Raw genomic sequence first — 23350 nt, forward strand, 5'->3', positions numbered from 1 at the left:
GGGGTTACCATCAGTGATCACTCATCCAGGGAGCTTCCCAAATCCCCTGCACCAGACTTGTTTGAGAATTTTGCAGAATTAGACAGTTATAGTTTTTAGAAGCTGCAATCAACTTCAGAAAAAGTACATGCCAGACAGGGGCAATTACGGTGGCACAGCGGTTAGCACTGCTGCCTCACAGCTCCAGGGACCCGGGTTCAGTTCCCAGCTTGGGTCACTGTCTGTGTGGAGTTTGCACATTCTCCCCATGTCTGCGTGAGTTTCCTCCGGGTGCTCCGGTTTCCTCCCACAGTCTAAAGATGTGTGGGTTAGGTGGATTGGCCGTGCCAACTTGTCCCTTAGTATCAGGGGAGCTAGCTGGGGCAAATGCAGAGGATTGTAGAGAAAGGGTCTGGGTGGGATTGTAGTCGTACAGACTCGATAGGCTGAATGGCTTCCTGTAGGATGTTATGATTCTATGATTACATATTCACTCCCTCCCTCAAGCCCCTATCCCACTTTCGAACAGCATCACCTCTCTCCCAGTCTGAGGAATTTCAGTCTCACTGAACTGGGGCTTTGCAGGTGATCGCCACCCTGCATTTCCTTACACAAGTGCTCACTCCTGAAGCCTGAGTCTGAACAGCAACAACTTGCACAAGGATAGATCTTTAATGCAGTAACAGTTTCCAACATAGGAACACAAGAAGCAATATTTCACAAGGACATGAAGACAGGTAACCAAGGTGAAAAAGATATAAGGAAAATCTTTAAAATAAAACTCAGTCCAACGCCAGCATCTCCACATCTTAAAGCAAAAGAGACAGGTCGAGAGGCAATGAGATCTATGGAAGGTGCCTCAGAGCCCAAGACCTCAGAAAGCTATTTGACTTTGGGAGCCTTCACAGGTGCTACATTCACCTGTATCTAGGTTTGAGCACCTTCTACCCAGAGGTCAGCAAAGTCTGACCACCAGCAAGAATTTTGCTGCGTTTATGCCCTGGAGGACATCGCTTTGATGCCCTGGACACCAAGGGATAGAGAATGGCTGACATGTCTAATCTCTCTATCTCAGATCCATTTGGCATGAGTTCATCCACAGATACAGTTCCTAATGAAAACCTTTCATTTATTTATCACACTATACAAAATCCCAGTGACCAATTGTCTGGATATTCATTGTAAGAAGTCTCACAACACCAGGCTAAAGTCCAACAGGTTTATTTGATAGCAAACCCACAAGCTTTCGGAACGCTGTTCCTTCTTCAGGTGAGTAGAGAGTTCTGTTCACAAACAGAGCATATAAAGGCACACACAGTTTACAGAATACTGATTATAATGTGAGTGTTATGAGACTTTTTACTGTGCTTACCCCAGTCCAACGCTGGCATCTCCACATCATGTATATTCATTGCCATTATGCAGAATCGCAATGGAAGAAAACCACCTCCCACTCAACAGTGCGAATGGATTAAACACCCCCTCACTTAGTCCACTGGACCTCTCCAGTCAGATCTATTTATACAGACTGCCAAGCAACCAAACCCTTTCTTAGACACTACCTTTCTACAGAATCCAAACATACCAACAAATGGTGGCGCAGTGGTTAGCTCTGCTGCCTCACAGTGCCAGGGACCCAGGTTTGATTCCCAGATCGGGTCACTGTCTGTGTGGAGTTTGCACATTCTCCCCGTGTCTGTGTGGGTTTCCTCCGGGTGCTCCGGTTTCCTCCCACAGTCCGAAAGACATACTGGTTGGGTGCATTGGCCATGCTATATATGCCCTCAGTGTACCCGAACAGGCGCCGGAGTGTGGTGACTAGGGGATTTTCACAGTAACTTCATTGCAGTGTTAACGTAAGCCTACTTGTGACACTAACAAATAGACTTGGAACAAAGTAATTCCTGTCCAACTTTCGGTGTTTGTTACCATCTTGTTATGTTCAAGATAGAATCAAAAGCTCGGCGAACATATCAGACTGTTTTGCTGGAATGGCTTCAATGCTCCAAGCCCTGGACAGTAGCCTCTTGCTGCCAAATCCCACACACTCAGATAAGATGTTCCCTCTTTCTACAGAGCAGGGACATGTCACAATCCCTGGATGCCAAACTTACCTTCGGCTTTAAGCATTTCTCTTTATCCGAAGCGTTTGAGGGCTTTCGACGTATCATTTTTCCAAGCTCTGATTAAGCCTGCACGACGCGAGTGAAATAGAAACACTGCCACAGCTTAACAAGAGCTGAAGAAGCAACTGTCACGAAACCACAAAATGTGTCAGATCAGAACATTAAAACTCGACTTCCTCAGAGAAGCCGGAAGCTTTATCTGCAGCGATGAGATAGAGGAACATCGCTGAAAGCTTCTGAACCAGAGTAAGAGCAGCAAGTGACCCAGTAACAGTGAATTAGAAATTTGGCAATTTTCACAAATATCTCACCAAAAAAAGTAACAGCAATTTCCCCACAGCAAATCACAAATCCACTCCCTCCACTTGCTTTCTGATTACTCTGTATTACTGAGTTCATCACCACATTCTTTTTTGCAGGATATTCAGCACCAACTGACAAAGAAATTGAAATTTTCTGGTAATTTCCTGAGCACATTTTGGCATTTAGGTTTCAGCTACATTCCCAGACAGGATACAAAAAAAAAATCATGACAAATCTGGTACTTGATCTCTCTCAACACCATCATCTTTTCAAACATCGGAAACTCTGTCTCATCTGACATGATGTGGAGATGCCGGCGTTGGACTGGGGTAAACACAGTAAGAAGTCTCACAACACCAGCTTAGAGTCCAACCAGTTTATTTGATAGGAAACCCACAAGCTTTCAGAAATGCTGTTCCTTCACACACCTGATGAAAGGGTTTATTGTCAAATAAACTGGTTGGACTTTAACCTGGTGTTGTGAGACTTCTTACTGTGTCATCTAACATGACCACAGAATAAAGGAATCGACGCTCAATATGCCTTGGGAGTGTTTGATGGGGACAGTGTAGAGGGAGCTTTACTCTGTATCTAACCCCGTGCTGTACCTGCCCTGGGAGTGTTTGATGGGGACAGTGTAGAGGGAGCTTTACTCTGTATCTAACCCCGTGCTGTACCTGTCCTGGGAGTGTTTGATGGGGACAGTGTAGAGGGAGATTTACTCTGTATCTAACCCCGTGCTGTACCTGTCCTGGGAGTGTTTGATGGGGACAATGTAGAGGGAGCTTTACTCTGTATCTAACCCTGTGCTGTACCTGTCCTGGGAGTGTTTGATGGGGGGACAGTGTAGAGGGAGCTTTACTCTGTATCTAACCCCGTGCTGTACCTGTCCTGGGGGTGTTTGATGGGGACAGTGTACAGGGAGCTCTACTCTGTATCTAACCCTGTGCTGTACTTGTCCTGGGAGTGTTTGATGGGGGACAGTGTAGAGGGAGCTTTACTCTGTATCTAACCCCGTGCTGTACCTGTCCTGGGAGTGTAAATGTCAATGTATGAGGCCTTCCATGTTCTTGAGGAGGTGGGCGGAGTGGAAGTCAGGCCCTGGAATAAGTGCAGAGGCTGTTGGATGGAGAGGCAGGCTGGGCTGAAGTCCTGCCTTTATGCTCCGGCAATTTGCTTAAATTAAATTTTTAAAATATATTAGAACAAAAAACAGCCCTTACACTTCACCCACATCACACAAGTCCAATGTCCCATCCATGCCAACCTATGACATCTCATGCCTGCCACAATGCATTGCCCCTCATAGCCCCATGCCAAATCATGCCTCTCTACACATCCCCATGCCCTCCATTCTGCCTATGCTTCTCCACATCCAAAAGACCCTTTGTAGCCCATATCTCCATTTCTGCCCACTCATGGCAACCAATGCCCCTTACCCATCACCCATTGCCCTTATCTACTCCATGCCAACTCTACTCATATCCTTTGGCAGTTCCTTGGCAGCTTTGACATTTCCAATGCATTACTGCAATTTTACAGACAATCACATTGACTTTTAACAATCCAAAAGGGCACAATTCCTCTCCCAAAGGGAACCTTACCTGGATCAAAGGTGTCCCAGGACCCTATCCAAAGTGTTGCATCTCCAAAGTGTGTCCTTACTATCCAAACAAATCTACCAAGTTCAGACCTCCTCTTACCTGGTCTAATCTGTACGCTCCAGATTGCAAACTCCTGTCCTGCAACAGTCTCATTTCAGTGGAGGCAGCTGATGATTTAAATGGCCAGCTGCTTCCTTTACCAAACACATACTGATGGCAACCTGGCTCCAGTCTGGCTCTAGTGAAAATAAGGAGTGCTATATTCAGGGGTAGGACTTAGAATTCCAGACTCACTTGCCATTTTTGCCACAGCAGAGAAGATCTGCATGGTGGCAAATTCTGGACCTTAGTTTCAGCTTCCTTATTAAAATGAACAAGTCGGCTAAACACAGACTAACAATAAAGTTTAAGCTGTCTATTTTTTGTTCTGTTCTTTCTTAACTAATTGTAAGTTCTTATACCCAGTTTATCAATCATTTATCAACTGTTTTCTCGATAAAATCTGCTTGTGACAAAAATGAAGATTTGTTGAGAAATTTCAGTGAATGAGATTAAAGTTCATTTATTAGTCACAAGTAAGGCTTACAATTACACCGCAATGAAGTTACTGTGAAATTCCCCTGGTCGCCACAGTCTGGCATCTGTTCGGGTCACTGCACCTAACCAGCATGTCATTCAGAATGTGGGTGGAAACTGCGGCACCAGGAGAAAACCCACACAGACATGAGGAGAACATGCAAGCTCCACACAGATAGTGACCTGAGCTGGGAACTGAACCCAGGTCCCTGGCACTGTGAAGCAGCAGTGCTAAACACTGTGCTAACATAGCACCCCATTCCCAACTGCGAAAGATTTCCAATTTCCAAAGAACTTGGAGACTGTGGAGAATTGATTGTAATACTTCTTGGTAAAGGTCAATTAAAAAATAATAAAGTAGAATGACTTAGAATCCCTACAGTACAGAAAGAGGCCATTTAGCCCATTGGCCACAATCCCACCCAAGCCCTACCCCCATATCCCTGCATATTTTACCCACTAATCCCTCTAACCTTTACATCTCGGGACACTACAGGCAATTTTAGCATGGCCAATCAACCTAACCCGCACATCTTTGGACTGTGCGAGGAAACCGGAGCACCCAGAGCAAACCCACGCAGACACAAGGAGAACGTGCAGACTCCACACAGACAGTGACCCAAGCCGGGAATCGAACCCAGGACCCGTGAAGCAGCAGTGCTAACTACTGTGCTACTGTGCCGTCCAGATAGCATCATGCTTCAGGAAATTTATTATCCTATGCAGGATTTGAAACAATGCCCCTAGAATTAAGAGTCCAGTTATCATCCAACGGAACTACCCTGCACAAAGCCATTGACATGCAGAGGGAAAATAGCATTTCAATTGGTTCATTTTTTATACATCCGTTCATGGGTTGAGGGTGTCGCTGGCTTGGCCAGCATTTACTGAAGAAGAAGTGGTGAGACATCTTATTAAACTTCTGCATTCCCTGTGTAGGTACTCCCACAGTGATAGAACATAGAACACTACAGCACAAACAGGCCCTTCGGCCCACGAGTTGCGCCGATCACATCAACACCTATCTATAACCCCCAATCCCATAAAACCCCATATACTCATCCAGAAGTCTTTTAAAAGACCCCATCGAGTTCGCCTCCACCACCACTGACGGCAGCCGATTCCACTCACTCACCACCCTCTGAGTGAAAAACTTACCCCTAACATCACTTCTGTACTTTCCTCCCCGCACCTTAAATCTGTGTCCTCTCATAGCGACCATTTCAACCCGGGGAAATAGCCTCTGAGAATCCACCCTATCTATTCCTCTCAACATTTTGTAAACCTCTATCAGGTCGCCTCTCAACCTTCATCTCTCCAGGGAAAAGAGACCCAGCTCCCTCAACCTAACTTCATAAGGCATGCCTCCCAGTCCAGGCAACATCCTTGTCAATCTCCTCTGTACCCTTTCAATAGCTTCTACGTCTTTCCTATAGAGAGGCGACCAGAACTGCGCACAGTGCTCCAAATGAGGCCTGACAAGGGTCTTATAAAGTTGCAGCATTACCTCCCGACTCCTAAACTCCACCCCTCGATTAATGAAGGCCAGTACACCATACGCCTTCTTGACCACCTCTTCCACCTGCGAGGCCGATTTAAGAGTCCTGTGGACCCGGACCCCAAGATCCTTCTGCTCTTCAATACTACTAAGACTCCTGCCCTTGATAGTGTACTCGTTCATCCCGTTGGTTCTGCCAAAATGGACGACTACGCATTTATCCGCGTTGAAGTCCATCTGCCACTTCTCCACCCAGTCCTGCATCCTATTTATGTCCTGCTGCAACTTTTGACATCCTTCCAGACCATCCACAACACCACCGACCTTCATGTCTTCAGCGAACTTACTTACCCATCCTTCCACTTCCTCATCCAGGTCATTTATGAAAATGACAAACAGCAAGGGTCCTAGAACAGATCCCTGGGGCACTCCACTGGTGACTGACCTCCATTCAGAAAAAGACCCATCCACAACCACTCTCTGCCTTCTGCAGGCAAGCCAGTTCTGGATCCACAAGGCCAAAGGCCCTTGGATCCCATGCCCTCTCACCTTCTCAAGAAGTCTTGCATGGGGGACCTTATCAAACGCCTTGCTGAAGTCCATGTACACCATGTGATATTAGGAAGGAAGGTCCAGAATCTGGGTCCAGTCACAATGAAGGAATGGCAGTGTACTACTGAGACAGGATAGTGTGTGGCTTAAAGTTGAACCTACAGAAGGTGGTGTTCCCATACAGCTGCTGTTCTTGTCCTTCCGTGTGGTAGCTATTGCAGGATTCCAAAGTACTGTCAAAGAAATCCTGGTGAGTTGCTGCAGTAAATTGTCATTGGAACACATGCTTGTCACAGTGGTGGAGGGATTGAATGATTAAGGTGATAGATGAGGTGCTAGTCAAGTGAGCTGCTTTGTCCTGGACGGTATCAAGCTCCTTGATTTGGGGAATTAATCAAATTGGCTGAAGACTCGCATTTGTGATCGTGAGGATGAAGATAATGGGTGGAACGGCGGCACAGTGGTTAGCACTGCTGCTTCTCAGCGCCAAGGACCTGGGTTCAATTCCCAGCTTGGGTCACTATCGCTATGGAGTCTGCACATTCTCCCCATGTCTGCGTGGTTTTCCTCCAGGTGGTCCAATTTCCTCCCACAGTCCAAAGATGCGTGGGTTATGTTGATTGGCCATATTAAATTGCTTCATTGTGTCGGGGGAATAGCTAGGGTAAGTACGTGGGATAGGGGCTGGGTGGGATTGTGGTTGGTGCAGACTTGATGAGCCGAATAGCCTCCTTCTGGTTCTATGAATTAAATTTCCGCCGTCTGCTGTGGTGGGATTTGAACCCAGGTCCCCAGAGCATTCTCCTGGGCCTCTGGATTGCTAAGCTATGTGTGCGGAGGATGTGGAGTTGGGATATGTGTGTGTAAAGAAGCGGTGAAAATGAGTGTTCGAGGGGTGAACATGGAGAGTGAGGTAGTGGATGAGCAATTGGGAGATATCTCTGTGTGGAAGAAGGTGGGAGAGCATGATGCTAACTGTGAGAGACATGCAGAGGGAAAGAGGTGCGTGCATATGCAGAAAGGGAGACAGCATGAGATGGAGATAAGTGCGCTTTGCAGTAAGGCAAGAAAAGATAGACACGTATGTGTATGTGCGTGCGTGTTTTTTATTCATTCGTGGGATGTAGGCGATGCTAGCAAGACCAACATTCTCATTTCTTAACTCCCCTTGACCAGGTGGTGGTGGGCTGCCTCCTCGAACTGTTGCAATCCATGTGGTGTAGGTACACCCACGGTGCTGTTAGGGAGGGAGTTCCAGGATTTTGACCCAGTGACAGTGAAAGAACGGCGATACATTCCCAAGTCAGGATGGTGAGTGGCTTGGAGTGGAATTTGCAACTGGTGATGTTCCCATGGGTTTGCTGCCCTTGTCCTCCTATCTGATAAAAGCTTCAGGTTTGGAGGCGCTAATAAATCTATGTTCCTGACTATGTGTGGTTGTATTCTCCTGTGCTTGTACACAGGTGTGATTGTATATGAGTGTGTATGTGCTTGTGTATATTTATATTGGGGAAGTGCTGTTGGAAGGGTTTTGTGATATTACATTTCCTCCCCTGTTTCACCATTTCCTTTCATTGCCCTCGTCCGTAAAGAGTCCCTGCCAAAGAACCGATGACTAGGTACACGCTGACGATATTAGCACGATTTTGGTGGTGAAATACCTTCAAGTGCGTGCGTTGTCTTGATGTATGGCGTGACTGGTCCATCGTAGGTCAACATCAAGTGGCAAAAGCAAAAGAAATATTGACGCTCTGGACACAGAGGGAGCGCACGGCTCTCAGAGTCAACATTGTGAGCAATCTGCAGACACGTTACTTCACCAACCTTTGCTTTAACATGTGTATCACTTCATACGTGCCAATAAATACATGGATGGAAATTAGTGGAACCCCGCGCGTGGGCAATGGTCAACAAAATGTTTTGTGGGCAGCACCCAGATGGGCCGCATGTGGTCCCCGGGCCAACTGACACAAAGCATCCTCATTCAATAGGACGTGAATCTTTGGAATCTCTACCCCTGATGAGCTGTGAGAGCTCAGTCATTGAAAATAGTCAAAGCAGAGACTGATAGATCTGTTCTTTTACTCATTCATGGGACTTGGGCATCGCTGGCTGGGCCAGCATTTATTCCCCATCCCTAATTGCCATTGGCTTGTTAGGCCATTTCAGAGGGCGATTGAGAGTCAACCACATCGCTGTGGCTCCAGAGTCGCATGTAGGCCAAACCAGGAAAAGATGGCAGATTTCCTTCCCTAAAGGCCATCAGTGAAGCAGATGGGTTTTTCCGACAATCGACAATGGTTTCGTGGTCATCAGTAGATTCTTAATTCCAGATATTTTTATAGAATTCAAATTCTGCCATCTGCCATGGTGCGGTTCGAACTTGGGTCCCAGAACAAATTTCTGGATTAATAGTTTAGCAAGAATACCAGTAGACCAGCACCTCCCTTGATTTTTGGACAGTAAGGAGATTGGGTAGAAAAGTGAAGTGGAGGTAAAACATCATCCATAATCTTATTGAACATCGATGCAGCCAATGGTCTACTTCTACTCCAATTTCCGATGTACCTTTGCTCATGGTTTCCAAACATTAATTATGTATCACTAATCTGTTGAAACCTAGTTACTGACAGACTTGTGAGTCAATAACTTTGTGACTATTCACTATGATATTCTGATGAACATTTAAAATCACAAGCCCAACTATTCAATGATTGAAATGATCAACTCTGAGAGCAGTTGTTCTTGTGCCCTTTCCACTGAGCTTAATTCCACCTTTTCCAAAGGATTGTTCAAATAGAGGCAAGACGGTATAAATTTCAGAGGGTAAAGAGAGGGTGGTGGTGCTTGAACACCATAAACATTCTGCTCCCCTTGTCCCTTGACATAGGAATATATAGCACAGAAGGAGGCCCTTCAGTCCATTATTATCTGCTGGCCCACTGTTAAAGCAATCAGGGAATGATCAGAGCTGTGACATTCTGTGACGTACCTCCTATGCTACAATCCCACTGGATGCCAGTCTGCTGCCCACTGTGATGGGGGGAGGTGCACTGGTTCAGCGACAAAGGGTGAGCCAAGATATAATAACGATAAAATCCAGTCACCCTTCGCATACGTTCTTTCACCATTTCCTCCTTCCCTTGACTAACCATCACTGCATCAGCAGTGAAAGGCATTGCATAAAGTTACTGAAAGGATAGAGACAACGGAGTAAATGTGACACATACCCCTGTCCACACCCAATGCAATCATGACTTAACAGAGGTCAAACACTATTACCAAATATTTCTCCTGAAAACACATTGATCGGTTGCATTGATAATATTCTAAGCTGCGTTAAGAGTCACGTCATTTTCAGTCTTTGGGGTTACATGACAAAATTTACATTTAGACGGTACGCTTAGACCCAGAGAGTCATAGAGGTTTACAGCAAGGAAACAGGCCCTTCAGCCCAACTTGTCCATGCTGCCCTTTTTTTAACGATTAAGCTTATCCCAATTACCTGCATTTGGTCCATATCCCTCTATACTCATCTTACGCATCTAACTGTTTAAATGTTTTTAAAATGCAAAATTGTACCTGCCTTTACTACTACTTCTGGCAGCTTGTTCCAGATACTCACTACCCTCTGTGTGAAAAAATTGCCCCTGGGGACACTTTTATATGTCTCCCCTCTCACTTAAACTTATGCCCTCTAGTTTTAGACTCCCCCACCTTTGGGAAAAGATGTTGACTATCTACCTGATCCATGCCCCTCATTATTTTACAGACCTCTATAAGGTCATTCCTAAGCCACCTACGCTCCAGGGAAAAAAGTCTATTCAGTCTATTCAGCCTCTCCTTACAACTCAAACCATCAAGTTTTGGTAGCATCCTAGTCAATCTTTCCTGCATTCTTTCTGGTTTAATAATGTCCTTTCTATAATAGGGTGACCAGAACTTTACACAGTATTCCAAACGTGGCCTTACCAATGTCTTGTACAACTTCAAGACATCCCAACTCCTGTATTCAGTGTTCTGACCAATGAAACCAAGCATGGCAAATGCCTTCTTTACCATTCTGTCCACCTGTGATTCCACTTTCAATGAGCTATGAACATGTACCCCTAGTTCTCTTTGTTCTATAACTCTCTATAGCTGTAACTATTGCAACTAATGTAACAAAACATCTCTTGGTTCTGAAGAAGAGTTGACTCAAGATGCTTTCCTCCCCATGGAGAGACTGTGGCACAGTGGGATTGTCACTTGACTAGTAATCCAGAGCAAGACCTGGGTTCAAATCCTAACCAGATAGTGAAATGTGAATCTAATTAAAATCTGGAAAATTGGAATTAAAAGTCTAAACATATCTGCTTTACTTCTGGGCGGCAGATTGGCACAGTGGATAGCACTGCTGCCTCACAGTGTCAGGGACCCAGGTTCGATTCCTGGCTTAGATCATTGTCTGTGCTGAGTTTGCATATTCTCCACGTGTCCTCCGAGTGCTCCGGTTTCCCCTCTCATTCTGAAAGACATGCTGGTTAGATGTGTTGGCCATGATAAATTCTCCCTAGGAGTACCCGAACAGGTACAGGAGTGTGGCGTAAAAATATTATGAGTAAAAAAGATTATTACGTGAATAGGTGTAAATTGAGGGGTGGATTCTCAGTCAGACTTTGGTGTCCTCATGCATCAGTTGCTGAAGTTAAGCATTCAGGTACAGCAGGCAGTAAAAAAGGCAAATGGTATGTTGGCCTTCTTAGCGAGAGGATTGGAGTATAGGGATAGGGATGTTTTGCTGCAATTATACAAGGCATTGGTGAGGCCATGTCTGGAGTGTTGTGTGCAATTTTCGTGTTTTTATCCTTGCTATACAGGGGGTACAGCGAAGGTTTAGCAGGCTGATTCCTGGGATAGCAGGTCTATTATATGAGGGGAAACTAAGTTGGTTAGGATTATATTCACTGGAGTTTAGAAGAGTGGGAGGAGAATCTCATAGAAACTTATAAAATTCTAACAGGGTAGATTCAGAAAGAATGTTCCCAATGGTGGGAGAGTCCAGAACTAGGGGTCATAGTTTGAGGATAAGGGATAAACCTTTTCGAACTGAGGTGAGGAGAAATTTCTTCGCTTGGAAGGTGGTGAATGTGTGGAATTCACTACCACAGAATGTAATTGAGGCCAAAACGTTGTCTGGTTTCAAGAATAAATTAGATAATACCCTGGGTCTAAAGGGATCAAGGGATATGGGAAGAAGGGGGCTCAGGATATTGAATTCAATGATTGACCATGATCAAAATGAACGGCAGAGCAGGCTCGAAGGGCCTATTCCTACTTCTAGTTTCTATATTTCAATGTTTCTCTGTTTAATTTCAAAATCTGTGGATGATATTAAACTAGGAAACATTTTAAATTGTGAGGAGGACAATGTAGAACTTAAGGATAGTGACCAATTGGTGGAGTGGGCACATAGGTGGCAGATGCAGTTCAATGTGGAGAAGTGTGGTGTGATGCATTTTGGTCAGAAGAACATGGAGGAACAATACAAAATAAAGGGTAAAATTCCTAATGGAGTGAAGGAGCAGAGGGACCAGGGTGTATATGTATTTAGATAATTGAAGTTGGTAGGACAGGTGGAGAGAGCAATTAAATTGATGAGTACATGGGATTTAATGGGATTGAGAGTTATAGATAGGCCTGGTAGGGTATGGATATGATCGGTGCAACTGGTGGGCTGAAGGGCCTGTTTGTGCTGTAGAGTTCTATGTCCTAAAGCATATAGTATTCTGGGTTTTATTAATAGGGACATACAAGAGCAAAGAGGTTATGCTGAACTTATACAGGATGCTGGTCAGACCTTAGCTGGGATATTGTGTACAGTTCTGGGGGTCACACTATAGGAAGGTATGATATTAGTGTACCTTTAGTGCTCACAGCCAAAAGTGATGTCATTGTTCGGAGGAGTTAAAAAACAGCAGGCGGCTCCAGTGACAGGTATTTCATTTTCAGTTTCAGTTTGGAACTGTAGGTTTGAGTTTTTATTTTTAGAAGGGACAACAAGCTAAAAAGAAGTATTTTCCCTCTCTCCCTGTTGTTTTGAAAATTCTTTGGTTATCTGAAAATAAAATCTTGCTTTCCTGAATGATAAAAATGGGCTGTGGTTGGGGGGCCGGACCAGACTCTCTCTGCTGTTTTGGGAAGCTGTCTTGAATTCAAACTGTTCTGAGTCTCAAGAGCATTTGACTGCAGAATTCAACTACTGGCCTCGATCCCAGTATCACGTGAGCATTAGTCTGTGCTGTGTTAAGCCTGTGAAAGGGTCTTTTGTCCATGGGATTGATTTGATTGGGACATTGCAGAGATCTTCGTCAAGAGTTATACATTATCATGATTGTTTGTTTCTTGTTTGTAATTGATAAAAGTTCTTGCTAAGTTTCTTACTATATGTGTTAACTATATTCTTAAATAAACTTTGTTTGAGCAAAGCTCCCCAGTGGATCATTTAAATCATACCCAAAGTGAAATGTCTCATGCTTACCCTAGCCAAATTAAAGATGCAAAACTTATGATTCAAGCAGGCTTCATAAAGCACTTTGGAGTTTCTAACCTTGAACCATAACAAAGGATGTGAGCGCTTTGGAGAGGATACAGAAGAGGTTTACAAGAATTGTTCTGGAAAGGAGAAACTTCAATTATGAGGATTGATTAGAGAGTTTTGGACTGTTCCGGGAGAGAAAGCAGCTTAGAGGAGATTTGATGGAGATGCTCATAATCATGAGGGGCCTGGACAGAGTAGATCAGGAAAAACTGTTCAAGAGCAAGAGGGCACGGATTTAAAGTGATTCACAAAAGAGGCAAATATAACGTGAGAAAAAAATTCCATCGCACAATGAACGGTTGGGATCTGGAATGCACTGTCCGGAAGTGTGGTGTAGGCAGGTTCAATCGAGGCATTCAAGAGAATATTAGGCAATTACTTGAATAGAAATAATGTGCAGGGTACAGGGAAAAGGCAGAGAATGGCACTAAGTCATTTGCTTGTTTGCTATTGGCCAAATGGCCTCTTCCTGTGCTACAACAATTCTGTGATTCGGGAACTGTCATCTGGGCCAGCATTTATTGCCCATCCCTGGTTGCCCTTGAGGCGAGTGATTTGCTGGGCCATTTCAGAGGGCAGTTGTGAGTCAACCACATTGCTGTGGGTCTGGAGTCACTCGTAGGCCAGACCGGGTAAGGACGGCAGATTTCCTTCCCTAAAGGACATTAGTGAACCAGATGGGTGTTTCCGACAATCGACAATGGTCATCAGTAGACTTTTAATTCCAGGTTCTTACTGAATTCAAATTTTCTATCGGCCGTGGGATTCGAAACCAGGGAATTATCTGCGTATGGCGATTACTATATAAATGCAGGTTCTTTCTTTTCTTTACTGTACACGCAAACAGGTAAAATGGAATGATTCCCTCCTGTCTGACAGTCTCACCTACAGCCTCTGCGCTCAAGGTGAAAGGTCATTCGCTCATATTGAAACATTTACCTACCCATCCTTCCGGCAGGCCCATTCCAGCAATGGAGCTTGGAAAGCTCTGGCAATGATAGGTGTGCGGAGGGAAGGGATACCAACCGCGCTCCACCAGCAGGGTCCCGTCAAACCGGACATCTTCGGAATCCTGCTGCTTCTTACAACAGGAATGGTGCTTCCAGTCCCACGGAGAGGAGAATTCGGACGTTTCGTACCACTTGGGGCTACGGATGGTGATCAGTGATTGGGAGGGGAGGTCCCAGTCAGGGTCTGGCCCGTACACGTCCCTCTGTGTCTCCGCAATGCATTTCTTCTCCTGCGGGTTTGGTTGTGGATGCAATGGTTTCAGTGCACACGTGGGGTCATCTGATGCCTGCCCAGGAACTGATCAACCAAAAACACACACACACAGACACAGGTCAATGGCATTTCCAACAATTTATTCTTTCACGGGCTGTGGGTGTTGCTGGCAAGGTCAGCGTTTGTAATCGACAATTACCCCACAACCACAGCACGGTGGTTAGCACTGCTGCCTCACAGTGCCAGGGACCCGGGTTCAATTCCAGCCTCAAGTGACTGTCTGTGTGGAGTTTGCACATTCTCTGTATGGATCTCCTCTGAGTGACCTGGTTTCCTCCACAGTCCAAAGATGTGCAGGTTAGGTGCATTGACCGTGCTAAGTTACGGGGATAAGGCCTGGCTGGATTGTTGTCGGTACAGGCCCAATGATCTTCATATACACTGTATTTATTATGTATTAATGTCACAAGTAGGCTTACGTTAACACCACAATTAAGACTCTACGAAAATCCCCCAATCGCCACACTGCAGCGCCTGTTCGGCTACTCTGAGGGAGAATTTAGCATGGCTAATGCACCCCAACCAGCACGTCTTTCAGACTGTGGGAGGAAGCCGGAGGAAACCCACGCAGACACGTGGAGAACATGCAAACTCCGCACAGACAGTGACCCAAGCTGGGTACTGAACCCGGGTCCCTGGTGCTGTGAGGCACCACTGTGCCACACTTAGGATTCTATGATTCATATTGCTGTGAATCTGGTGTCACATTGAGTCCACACAAGGTAAGGATGGCAGATTTCCTTCTCTATAGGGCACGAGTGAATCAGATGGGTTTTTACTACGACTGATGATATTTCTATCATCACCATTACTGAGACTAGCTCCAATAACAGAGTTACTAATGAATCCCAGCCACCATGATGGGATTTGAACCCATGTCCCCAGAGCATTAGCCTGGGAATCTCTGGATCACTCATCCAGTGACATCACCAACATCCTCCCTTAATATTGAAAATATTAATACTGAGGACATTAATAAACTTGCAGAATGGATGTGCAATTTGCAAATGGGCTTCAACATAACCAGGAAGAACAAAAAGGCGATTTTTATTCCTTGGACGCTTAAGTATCAAAATGGGGCAGAGGAATAGAGGGTCCTCAAGGTACAAACATACAGATCATTAAAAATAGCAACACAAGTGAATAAGGTCATTAAAGAATTTAAATGAAAAGACATTGAGCTACATTTCCAGAGGGGTAGTATTCAAAAGCAAAGACGTTCTGCTAAATTTACACTGATCTTTAGCATCAACTACTTTCTGTGGTAATGAATTCCACAGGCTCACCACTCTCTGGGTGAAGAAATATCTCCTCACCTCCGTCCTAAATGGTCTACCCTGAATCCTCAGACTGTGACCCCAGGTTCTGGACTCCCCCCACCATTGGGAACACCCTCACTGCATCTTCCCTGTCTAGAACATAAGAAATAGGAGCAGGAGTAGGCCATCTAGCCCTTCCAGCCTGCCCCGCCATTCAATAAGATCATGGCTGATCTGAAGTGGATCAGTTCCACTTTCCCGCTTTCTCCCCATAACCCTTAATCGCCTTGTCTGTCAAAAACCTATCTACCCGTGACTTAAATATATTTAGCGAGGTAGCCTCCACCACTTCAATGGGCAGAGAATTCCAGAGATTCACCACCCTTTGAGTGAAGAAGTTCTTCCACAACTCCGATCTAAACTGCACCCCCCCTTATCTTGAGGCTGTGCCCTCTAGTCCTGCTGTCCTTTCTAAGTGGGAAGAATCTCTCTACCTCTACCCTATCCATCCCCTTCATTATCTTATACGTCTCTATAAGATCCCCCCTTATCCTTCTAAACTCCGAGTACAGCCCTGTTAGAATGTAATAAGTCTCTGTGAGATTCCCCGCCCCCCCACCTCATTCTCTGAGCTCCAGTGAAAACAATCCTAACCTAGTCTATCCCTCCTCATACTTCAGTACCCCCATCCCCGGAATCAGCCTGGTAAACCTTCACTGCACTCTCTCGAGAGCAAGGACATCCTTCCTCAGAAAAGGAGACCAAAACTACACACAATACTCTAGGTGTGGCCTCACCAAGACCCTGTATAATTGCAATAACACATTCTGCCCCTGTACTCGAAACCTCTCGCAATGAAGGCCAACATACCATTTGCCTTCTTTACCGCCTGCTGTACCTGCATGCTTACCCTCAGTGACTGGTGTATAAGGACACCCAGATCTCACTGCACACTCCCCCTCTCCCAATTTATAGCCATTCAGGGAGTAATCTGCCTTCTTGTTTTTGCTTCCAAAGTGAATAACCTCGCATTTACCCAAATTATACTACATTTGCCATTGATTTGCCCACTCAGCCAACCTATCCAGATCATTCTGAAGGATCTCTGCATTCTCGTCACAGTTCACCCTCCCACACAACTTGGTATCTGCTAACTTTGAGATGTTACGTTTTGTTCCCTCATCCAAAATCATTGATATATATTGTGAATAGCTGGGGTCCCGGCACTGATTCCTGTGGCACCTCACTTGTTACTGCCTCCCAATTTGAAAAGCACCCATTAATTCCTATTTTTTGTTTCCTCTCTGTCAACCAGTTTTCTATCCATCTCAATACACTTCCTCCAATCCCATGCACTTTAATCTTGCACGATAATTTCTTGTGTGGGATTTTGTCGAACACTTTCTGAAAGTCTAAATATATCACATCGACTGGTTTTCCCTTGTCAATTCTGTTAGTTACATCTTCAAAAAATTCCAACAGATTTGTCAAGCATGATTTCCCCTTCATAAATCCATGCTGACTCTGTCTGATCCTGCCACTGTTTTCTAAATGCTCTGTTATAAAGTCCTTGATAATGGAGTCGAGAATCTTCCCTGCTACCAATGTTAAGCTTATTGGTCTATAATTCCCTGTTTTCTCTCCACCTCCATTTTTGAATATTGGAGTGACATTAGCTACCCTCCAACCTGCAGGCACTGTTCCAGAGTCTATAGAATCCTGGAAGATGACCACCAATACATCAAGTTTTTAGGCGTTCAGGTCACCAACAACATATCCTGGTCTCCCCATGCTAACACTATAGTTAAGAAAGCCCACCAACTCCCCTACTTTCTCAGAAGACTAAGGAAATTTGGCACATCTGCTACAACTCTCACCAAACTTTAGAGATGCACCATAGAAAGCATTCTTTCCAGTTGCGTCACAGCTCTGCCTAAGACCGCAAGAAACTACAAAAGGTTGTGAATGTAGCCCAATCCATCACGCAAACCTGCCGCCCATCCATCGATCTGTCTCCGCTTTCTGCTACCTCGGCAAAGCAGCCAGAATAATTAAGGACCCCACACACCACAGACATTCTCACTTCCATCTTCTCCCTTTGGAAAAAGATACAATAGTCTGAGGTCACGTACCAACCGACTCAAGAACAGCTTCTTCCCTGCTGCTGTCAGACTATTGAATGGAATTACCTCACATTAAGTTGATCTTCCTCTACGCCTTAGCTATGACTGTAACACTACATTCTACACTCTCTACTTTCCTTCTCCATGAACAGTATGTTTCATCTGTATAGTGCACAAGAAATAATACTTTTCATTGTGTGTTAATACATGTGACAATAATAAATCAAATCAAATCTCTATTTCTAGAGCCACTTCCTTTAGTACTCTGGAATGTAGATGATCAGGCCCTGGGGATTTATCCGCCTTCAATCCTATCAATTTTCCCAGCATTATTTCTCTACTAATGTCCATTGCTCTCAGTTGTTCCCTCTTACTAAATCTTACATTCTTCAATATTTCTGGCATTTGATTTGTGTCCTCCTGTATGAAGACCGAACCAAAGTTTGTATTCAGTTGCTCGGCCATTTCTTTGTCCCCCTTTATACATTCCCCCATTTCGGTCTGTAGGGTGCCTACATTTGTCTTCATCAACCTCTATCTCTTCGCGGATCGAGAAAATCTTAGTGTCAGTCTTTATGTTTCCTGCAAGCTCACTTTCACATTGTATTTTTCCCCTTCTGAATCAATCCCTTGGTCCTTCTTTGCTGAATGCCAAACTGTTCCCAATCCTCAGAACTATTATTTTTCTTGGCTAATCTGTATGCTTCTTCCTTGGATCGGATATTCTCTTTAATTTCCTGTGTAAGCCAAGGATTGGCCCTCTCATCCCTTTTGCTTTTGTGCCAGACAGGAATGAACAGTTGCTGCCGTTCCCCCATGTTCTTCTTGAATGTTTGCCATTGCCTATCTACTGTCACCCCTTCACGTAACTCTTAAGGGACGTGTTGTGAGCAAGGATGGAGAATTTAGCATTCTGGCAAAAGTTACATTCACTCCCAGCAGCAGCGGAAAATTCCAGCCGGGAACAAGGACAGAAGATCTTGGCCATAAGCTTGTCTTTCCAATGGTCCTTGTTAAAGTAGATCTGGAATTTAAATGATCTGACAGGCTGTCTAAAGACAGACTAAACCCTCTGGTGGATTTTCATCATAGAATCACAGGATCCGTACAATGCAGAAGGAGGACATTCAGCCCATCGAGTCTCCACCAACCACAATCCCACCCAAACCCTATCCTCACAACCCTACTTATTTACCCTACTAACCCCCTGACGCTAAGGGCAGTTCACCTAACCCGCACATCTTTGGACTGTGGGAAGAAACCGGAGCACCCAGAGGGGACCCAAGCAGACACGGGGAGAACACGGAAACTGCACACAGACAGTGACCCAAGGCTGGATTTGAACCCGGTCCATGGCACTGTGAGGCAGCTGTGTTAACCATTCTGCCACCGGTCTAGGGCAAGGGGACAGAACCTTAAAACGTGAGGGGAGGAACGCCAGGAAGAATTTCTTGGCACAAAGGGAACTGGGAGTTTGGAACACACTCTCCGCAAAACATTGTTGAGACTGGGGTTGTGGGGAAGCGGGAGGTGGGGGAAGTTGGGGGGGGGGACTAGTAGGGGGTAAGGGGAGTGGGGTGTGGGAGGAATGGGAGGGGTGGGGTATCAATTGAAACATTTAAAACAGATTAATAGACCTTGTTTGGCAAAGTGTTTTCCTAATAAAGGATATGAAATCAAGTCCAGTAAATAGAGTTGACAGACAGATTAGCGTTGATCTAATTGATCGATGGAAAGCGTTTGAGGGGCTGAATGGCCTCCTCCCAACCCCGACGTTCCTTCATATTGCAATTCATGACCTCGGGATATCCTTAAATGTTTCACAGATAATTAATTACTTTTCAAGTCTAGTCACAGTTGTAATATAGGGAATGGTGCAGTCAATTTGCAACACAACAAGGTCAAACAGCAGTTATAGCTAATGACGAGATAATCTGTTTTTAATGATGTTGTTTGTGGGATGAGTACTGCCAGAGGTCGCAGGGGAGAACTCCCTGCTATTGTTCCTAATAGCGCCAAAGGATCTTTCAACATCCACCCGAGAGGGCAGACTGACTCTCCGTTTAATATGTACAGGGCACTGGTGAGGCCGCAGCTGGAGTACTGTGTGCAGATTTGGTCCCCGTATTTGCGGAAGGATATATTGGCCTTGGAGGGAGTGCAGAGAAGGTTCACCAGGCTGATACTGGAGATGAGGGGGTTAGCTTATGAGGAGAGATTGAATAGACTGGGTCTGTACTCATTAGAGTTTAGAAGGCTGAGGGGGGATCTTATAAAGACTTACAAGATAATGAAGGGGATGGATAGGGTAGAGGTAGAGAGATTCTCCCTACTTAGAAAGGATAGCAGAACTAGAGAACACAGCCTCAAAATAAGGGGGGGCAGTTTAGAACGGAGTTGAGGAGGAACTTCTTCACTCAAAGGGTGGTGAATCTTTGGAATTCTCTGCCCGTTGAAGTGGTGGAGGCTGCCTCGCTAAATATATTTAAGTCACGGGTAGATAGGTTTCTGATAGACGGGGGAATTAAGGGTTGTGTGGAGAAAGCAGGAAAGTGGAACTGAGCCACTTCAGATCAGCCATGATCTTATTGAATGGCGGGGCAGGCTCGAAGGGCTGGATAGCCTACTCCTGCTCCTATTTCTTATGTTCTTATCCCTTCTGAAAGATGGCAACCCACTGCGGCAATTCCTCTGGGCGCCACTGGGCATGCCAGCCTTGAGCTTTGTGCTTGAGATCCACCCACAAATCCTGGCTCAGGGCTGAGAGTGTTACCCACAGAGACACACTGTGGAAAAACTAAGAGTTGGCACATTCACAGAATCAGAGGGTTCTACAGTGCAGGAGAGGCCCTTCGGCCCATCAGATCTGCAGCAACGCATGAAAGATCCTGACCTGCCTACATAATCCCAGTGCTTGGCCCAAAGCCCTGAATCTTATGATGTGCTAAGTACTCATCGAGGTACTTTTTAAAGGATGTGAGGCAACCCACCTCCACCACCATCCCAGGCAGCACTTTCCAGACTGTCACCGCCCTCTGAGTAAAAAGGTTTTTCCTCAAATCCCCCCCCAAACCTCCTGCCCCTCACTTTTAACGTGTCTCCTCATAATTGACCCTTCAACTAAGGGAACAGCTGCTCCTTATCCACTCTGTCCAAGCCCCTCGTAATCTTGAGCACCTCAATGAGGTCGCCCCTCAGGGGGATTTGTAAGTGATTTTACACTGGACAACTTAGGGATCCATACATATGTAGCATGGTGATTTTCATAGAATCACTACAAGGCATTTAGCCCATTGAGTCTGCACCAACTCTCTGGCAGAGTTTGCTACCCAGGTTCTCTCCCCCTATTCCCATAAATCCATGCACTTCTCATGGCTCATCCATCCAACCTACACATCTTGGGACAGTAAGGGGCAATTTAGCAAGATCAATCCACCTAACCTGCACATCTTCAGACTGTGGAAGGAAACCAGAGCACCCAGAGGAAACCCACGCAGGCACAAGAGGAATGTACAAACTCCACACAGACAGTCACCCGAGGCTGGAATTGAACCCGGGTCCCTGGTGGTGTGAGGCAGCAGTGTTAACCACTATGCCACCCATATGGTTACAAACTAGACTAGATACTGACAGGGAGACAGGTGAAATCCCACCATTACAGATAGAATTTAAATTCAATTAATGAAATAAACTCTGGAGTTGAATAGTTTGGTGTCAGTAACTGTGATCATGGATGACTGGATTATCATGAAAGCTCATCTGGTTTAAGGAAGGAAATCTACTGTGCTTACTCGGTCTGACCTACATGTGACTCCAGAGCTACAATGTGATTGACTCTTGTCTGCCCTCTGAAATGGCTCAGCTCACCACCACCTTCTCAAGAGAAATTAGTCCCAGCTATGTCACTTCCCATGAACAAATTAAGGAAAATACAAGAACCGGAGAACCCCATTCCTCGAATGGCACGGTGGCATAGCAGTTAGCACTGTTACCTCACAGCCCCAGGGACCTGGGTTCGATTCTGGCTTGGGTCACTGTCTGTGCGGAGTCCGCACATTCTCCCCGATTTCCTCCAGTTTCTTCCCACAGTCCAAAGATGTGTGGGTTAGGTGGATTGGCCATGCTAAATTGAACCTAGTGACAGGAGAATTGGCAGGGTAAATGTGTGGGGTTTCGGGGATAGCACCTGGGTGGGATTGTGGTCGGTGCAGACTTGACGGGCCAAATGGCCTCCTTCTGCACTGTGCGGATTCTAAGAATACTCTGAGCATTCAATTTGACCAGGCCCTGCACCTCAACTGCAGAGATTTAGCTTCATATTCTTTTGTATCCTTGATCGCACTCGGACTGCACAGCACAACCTCAGTGTACATAAGAACATAAATAGGAGCAGGAGTAGGCCATCCAGCCCTTCGAGCCTGCCCCGCCATTCAATAAGATCATGGCTTATCTGTCGTGTCTCAGTTCCACATTCCCGCCCTCTCCCCATAACCCTTAATCCCCTCACCTATCAAAAACCCATCAACCCGCGTCTTAAAAATATTTAGCGAGGCAGCCTCCACCAGTTCAACGGGCAGAGAATTCCAGAGATTCACCACCCTTTGAGTGAAGAAGTTCTTCCTCAACTCCGTTCTAAACCGCCCCCCCCTCTTTATCTTGAGGCTGTGCCCCCTAGTCCTACTGTCCTTTCTGAGCGGGAAGAGTCTCTCCACCTCTATCCTATCCATCCCATTCATCATCTTATACGTCTCAATGAGATCTCCCCTCATTCTTCTAAACTCCAACGAGTACAAGCCTAGTTTATTCAGCCTCTCCTCATAGCTCAACCCCCTCAACTCCGGTATCAGCCTAGTAAACCTCCTCTGCACTCCCTCCAAGGCCAAAATATCCTTGTGTAAGTACGGCGCCCAAAACTGCACACAGTACTCCAGCTGCGGCCTCACCAATGCCCTATACAGCCACAGCAAGACCTCCCTACTTTTATATTCAATCCCCCTCGCTATGAAGGCCAGCATCCCATTCGCCTTCCTGACCACCTGCTGCACCTGCAGGCTGGGTTTTTGCGACTCATGCACAAGGACCCCGAGGTCCCTCTGCACCGTCGCCTGCTGCAGTTTTTCGCCACGTAAGTAATAATCCTTCCTACCATTATTCCTACCAAAGTGGACCACCTCACACTTGCCAACATTAAATTCCATTTGCCATTTCCTGGCCCATTCGCCCAGCCTATCTAGATCCTTCTGCAGGCTCTCCACACCCTCCGTGCAATTTGCCGTTCCACCAATCTTGGTGTCATCAGCAAATTTCGACACCATACACTCAGTTCCCTCCTCTAGATCATCTATATAAATGGTAAATAACTGAGGCCCCAGCACCGACCCCTGGGGCACTCCACTAGTCACCAACCGCCAATCCGAATAGCACCCATTGACGCCCACTCTCTGCCTCCTATTTGACAACCAATCC

General features: G+C 45.7%; 1 protein-coding gene across 5 annotated transcripts in view; it reads right to left on the reverse strand.

Annotated features, from left to right (window-relative positions):
• LOC145353040 (SAM domain-containing protein SAMSN-1-like) overlaps window positions 1–23350 on the reverse strand; it is a 114327-nt gene that overhangs the window by 63092 nt on the left and 27885 nt on the right. For all 5 annotated transcript variants that reach the window (XM_080203363.1, XM_080203362.1, XM_080203364.1 and 2 more), the window contains one exon: window positions 14162–14526. In XM_080203363.1, the coding sequence (XP_080059489.1) occupies window positions 14162–14526 (365 nt within the window). The remainder of the gene's footprint in view (window positions 1–14161; window positions 14527–23350) is intronic.

The sequence above is a fragment of the Carcharhinus amblyrhynchos genome, chromosome 15 (assembly GCF_965287045.1).
Source record: "Carcharhinus amblyrhynchos chromosome 15, sCarAmb.v2.hapA, whole genome shotgun sequence".
Classification (NCBI taxonomy): domain Eukaryota; kingdom Metazoa; phylum Chordata; class Chondrichthyes; order Carcharhiniformes; family Carcharhinidae; genus Carcharhinus; species Carcharhinus amblyrhynchos.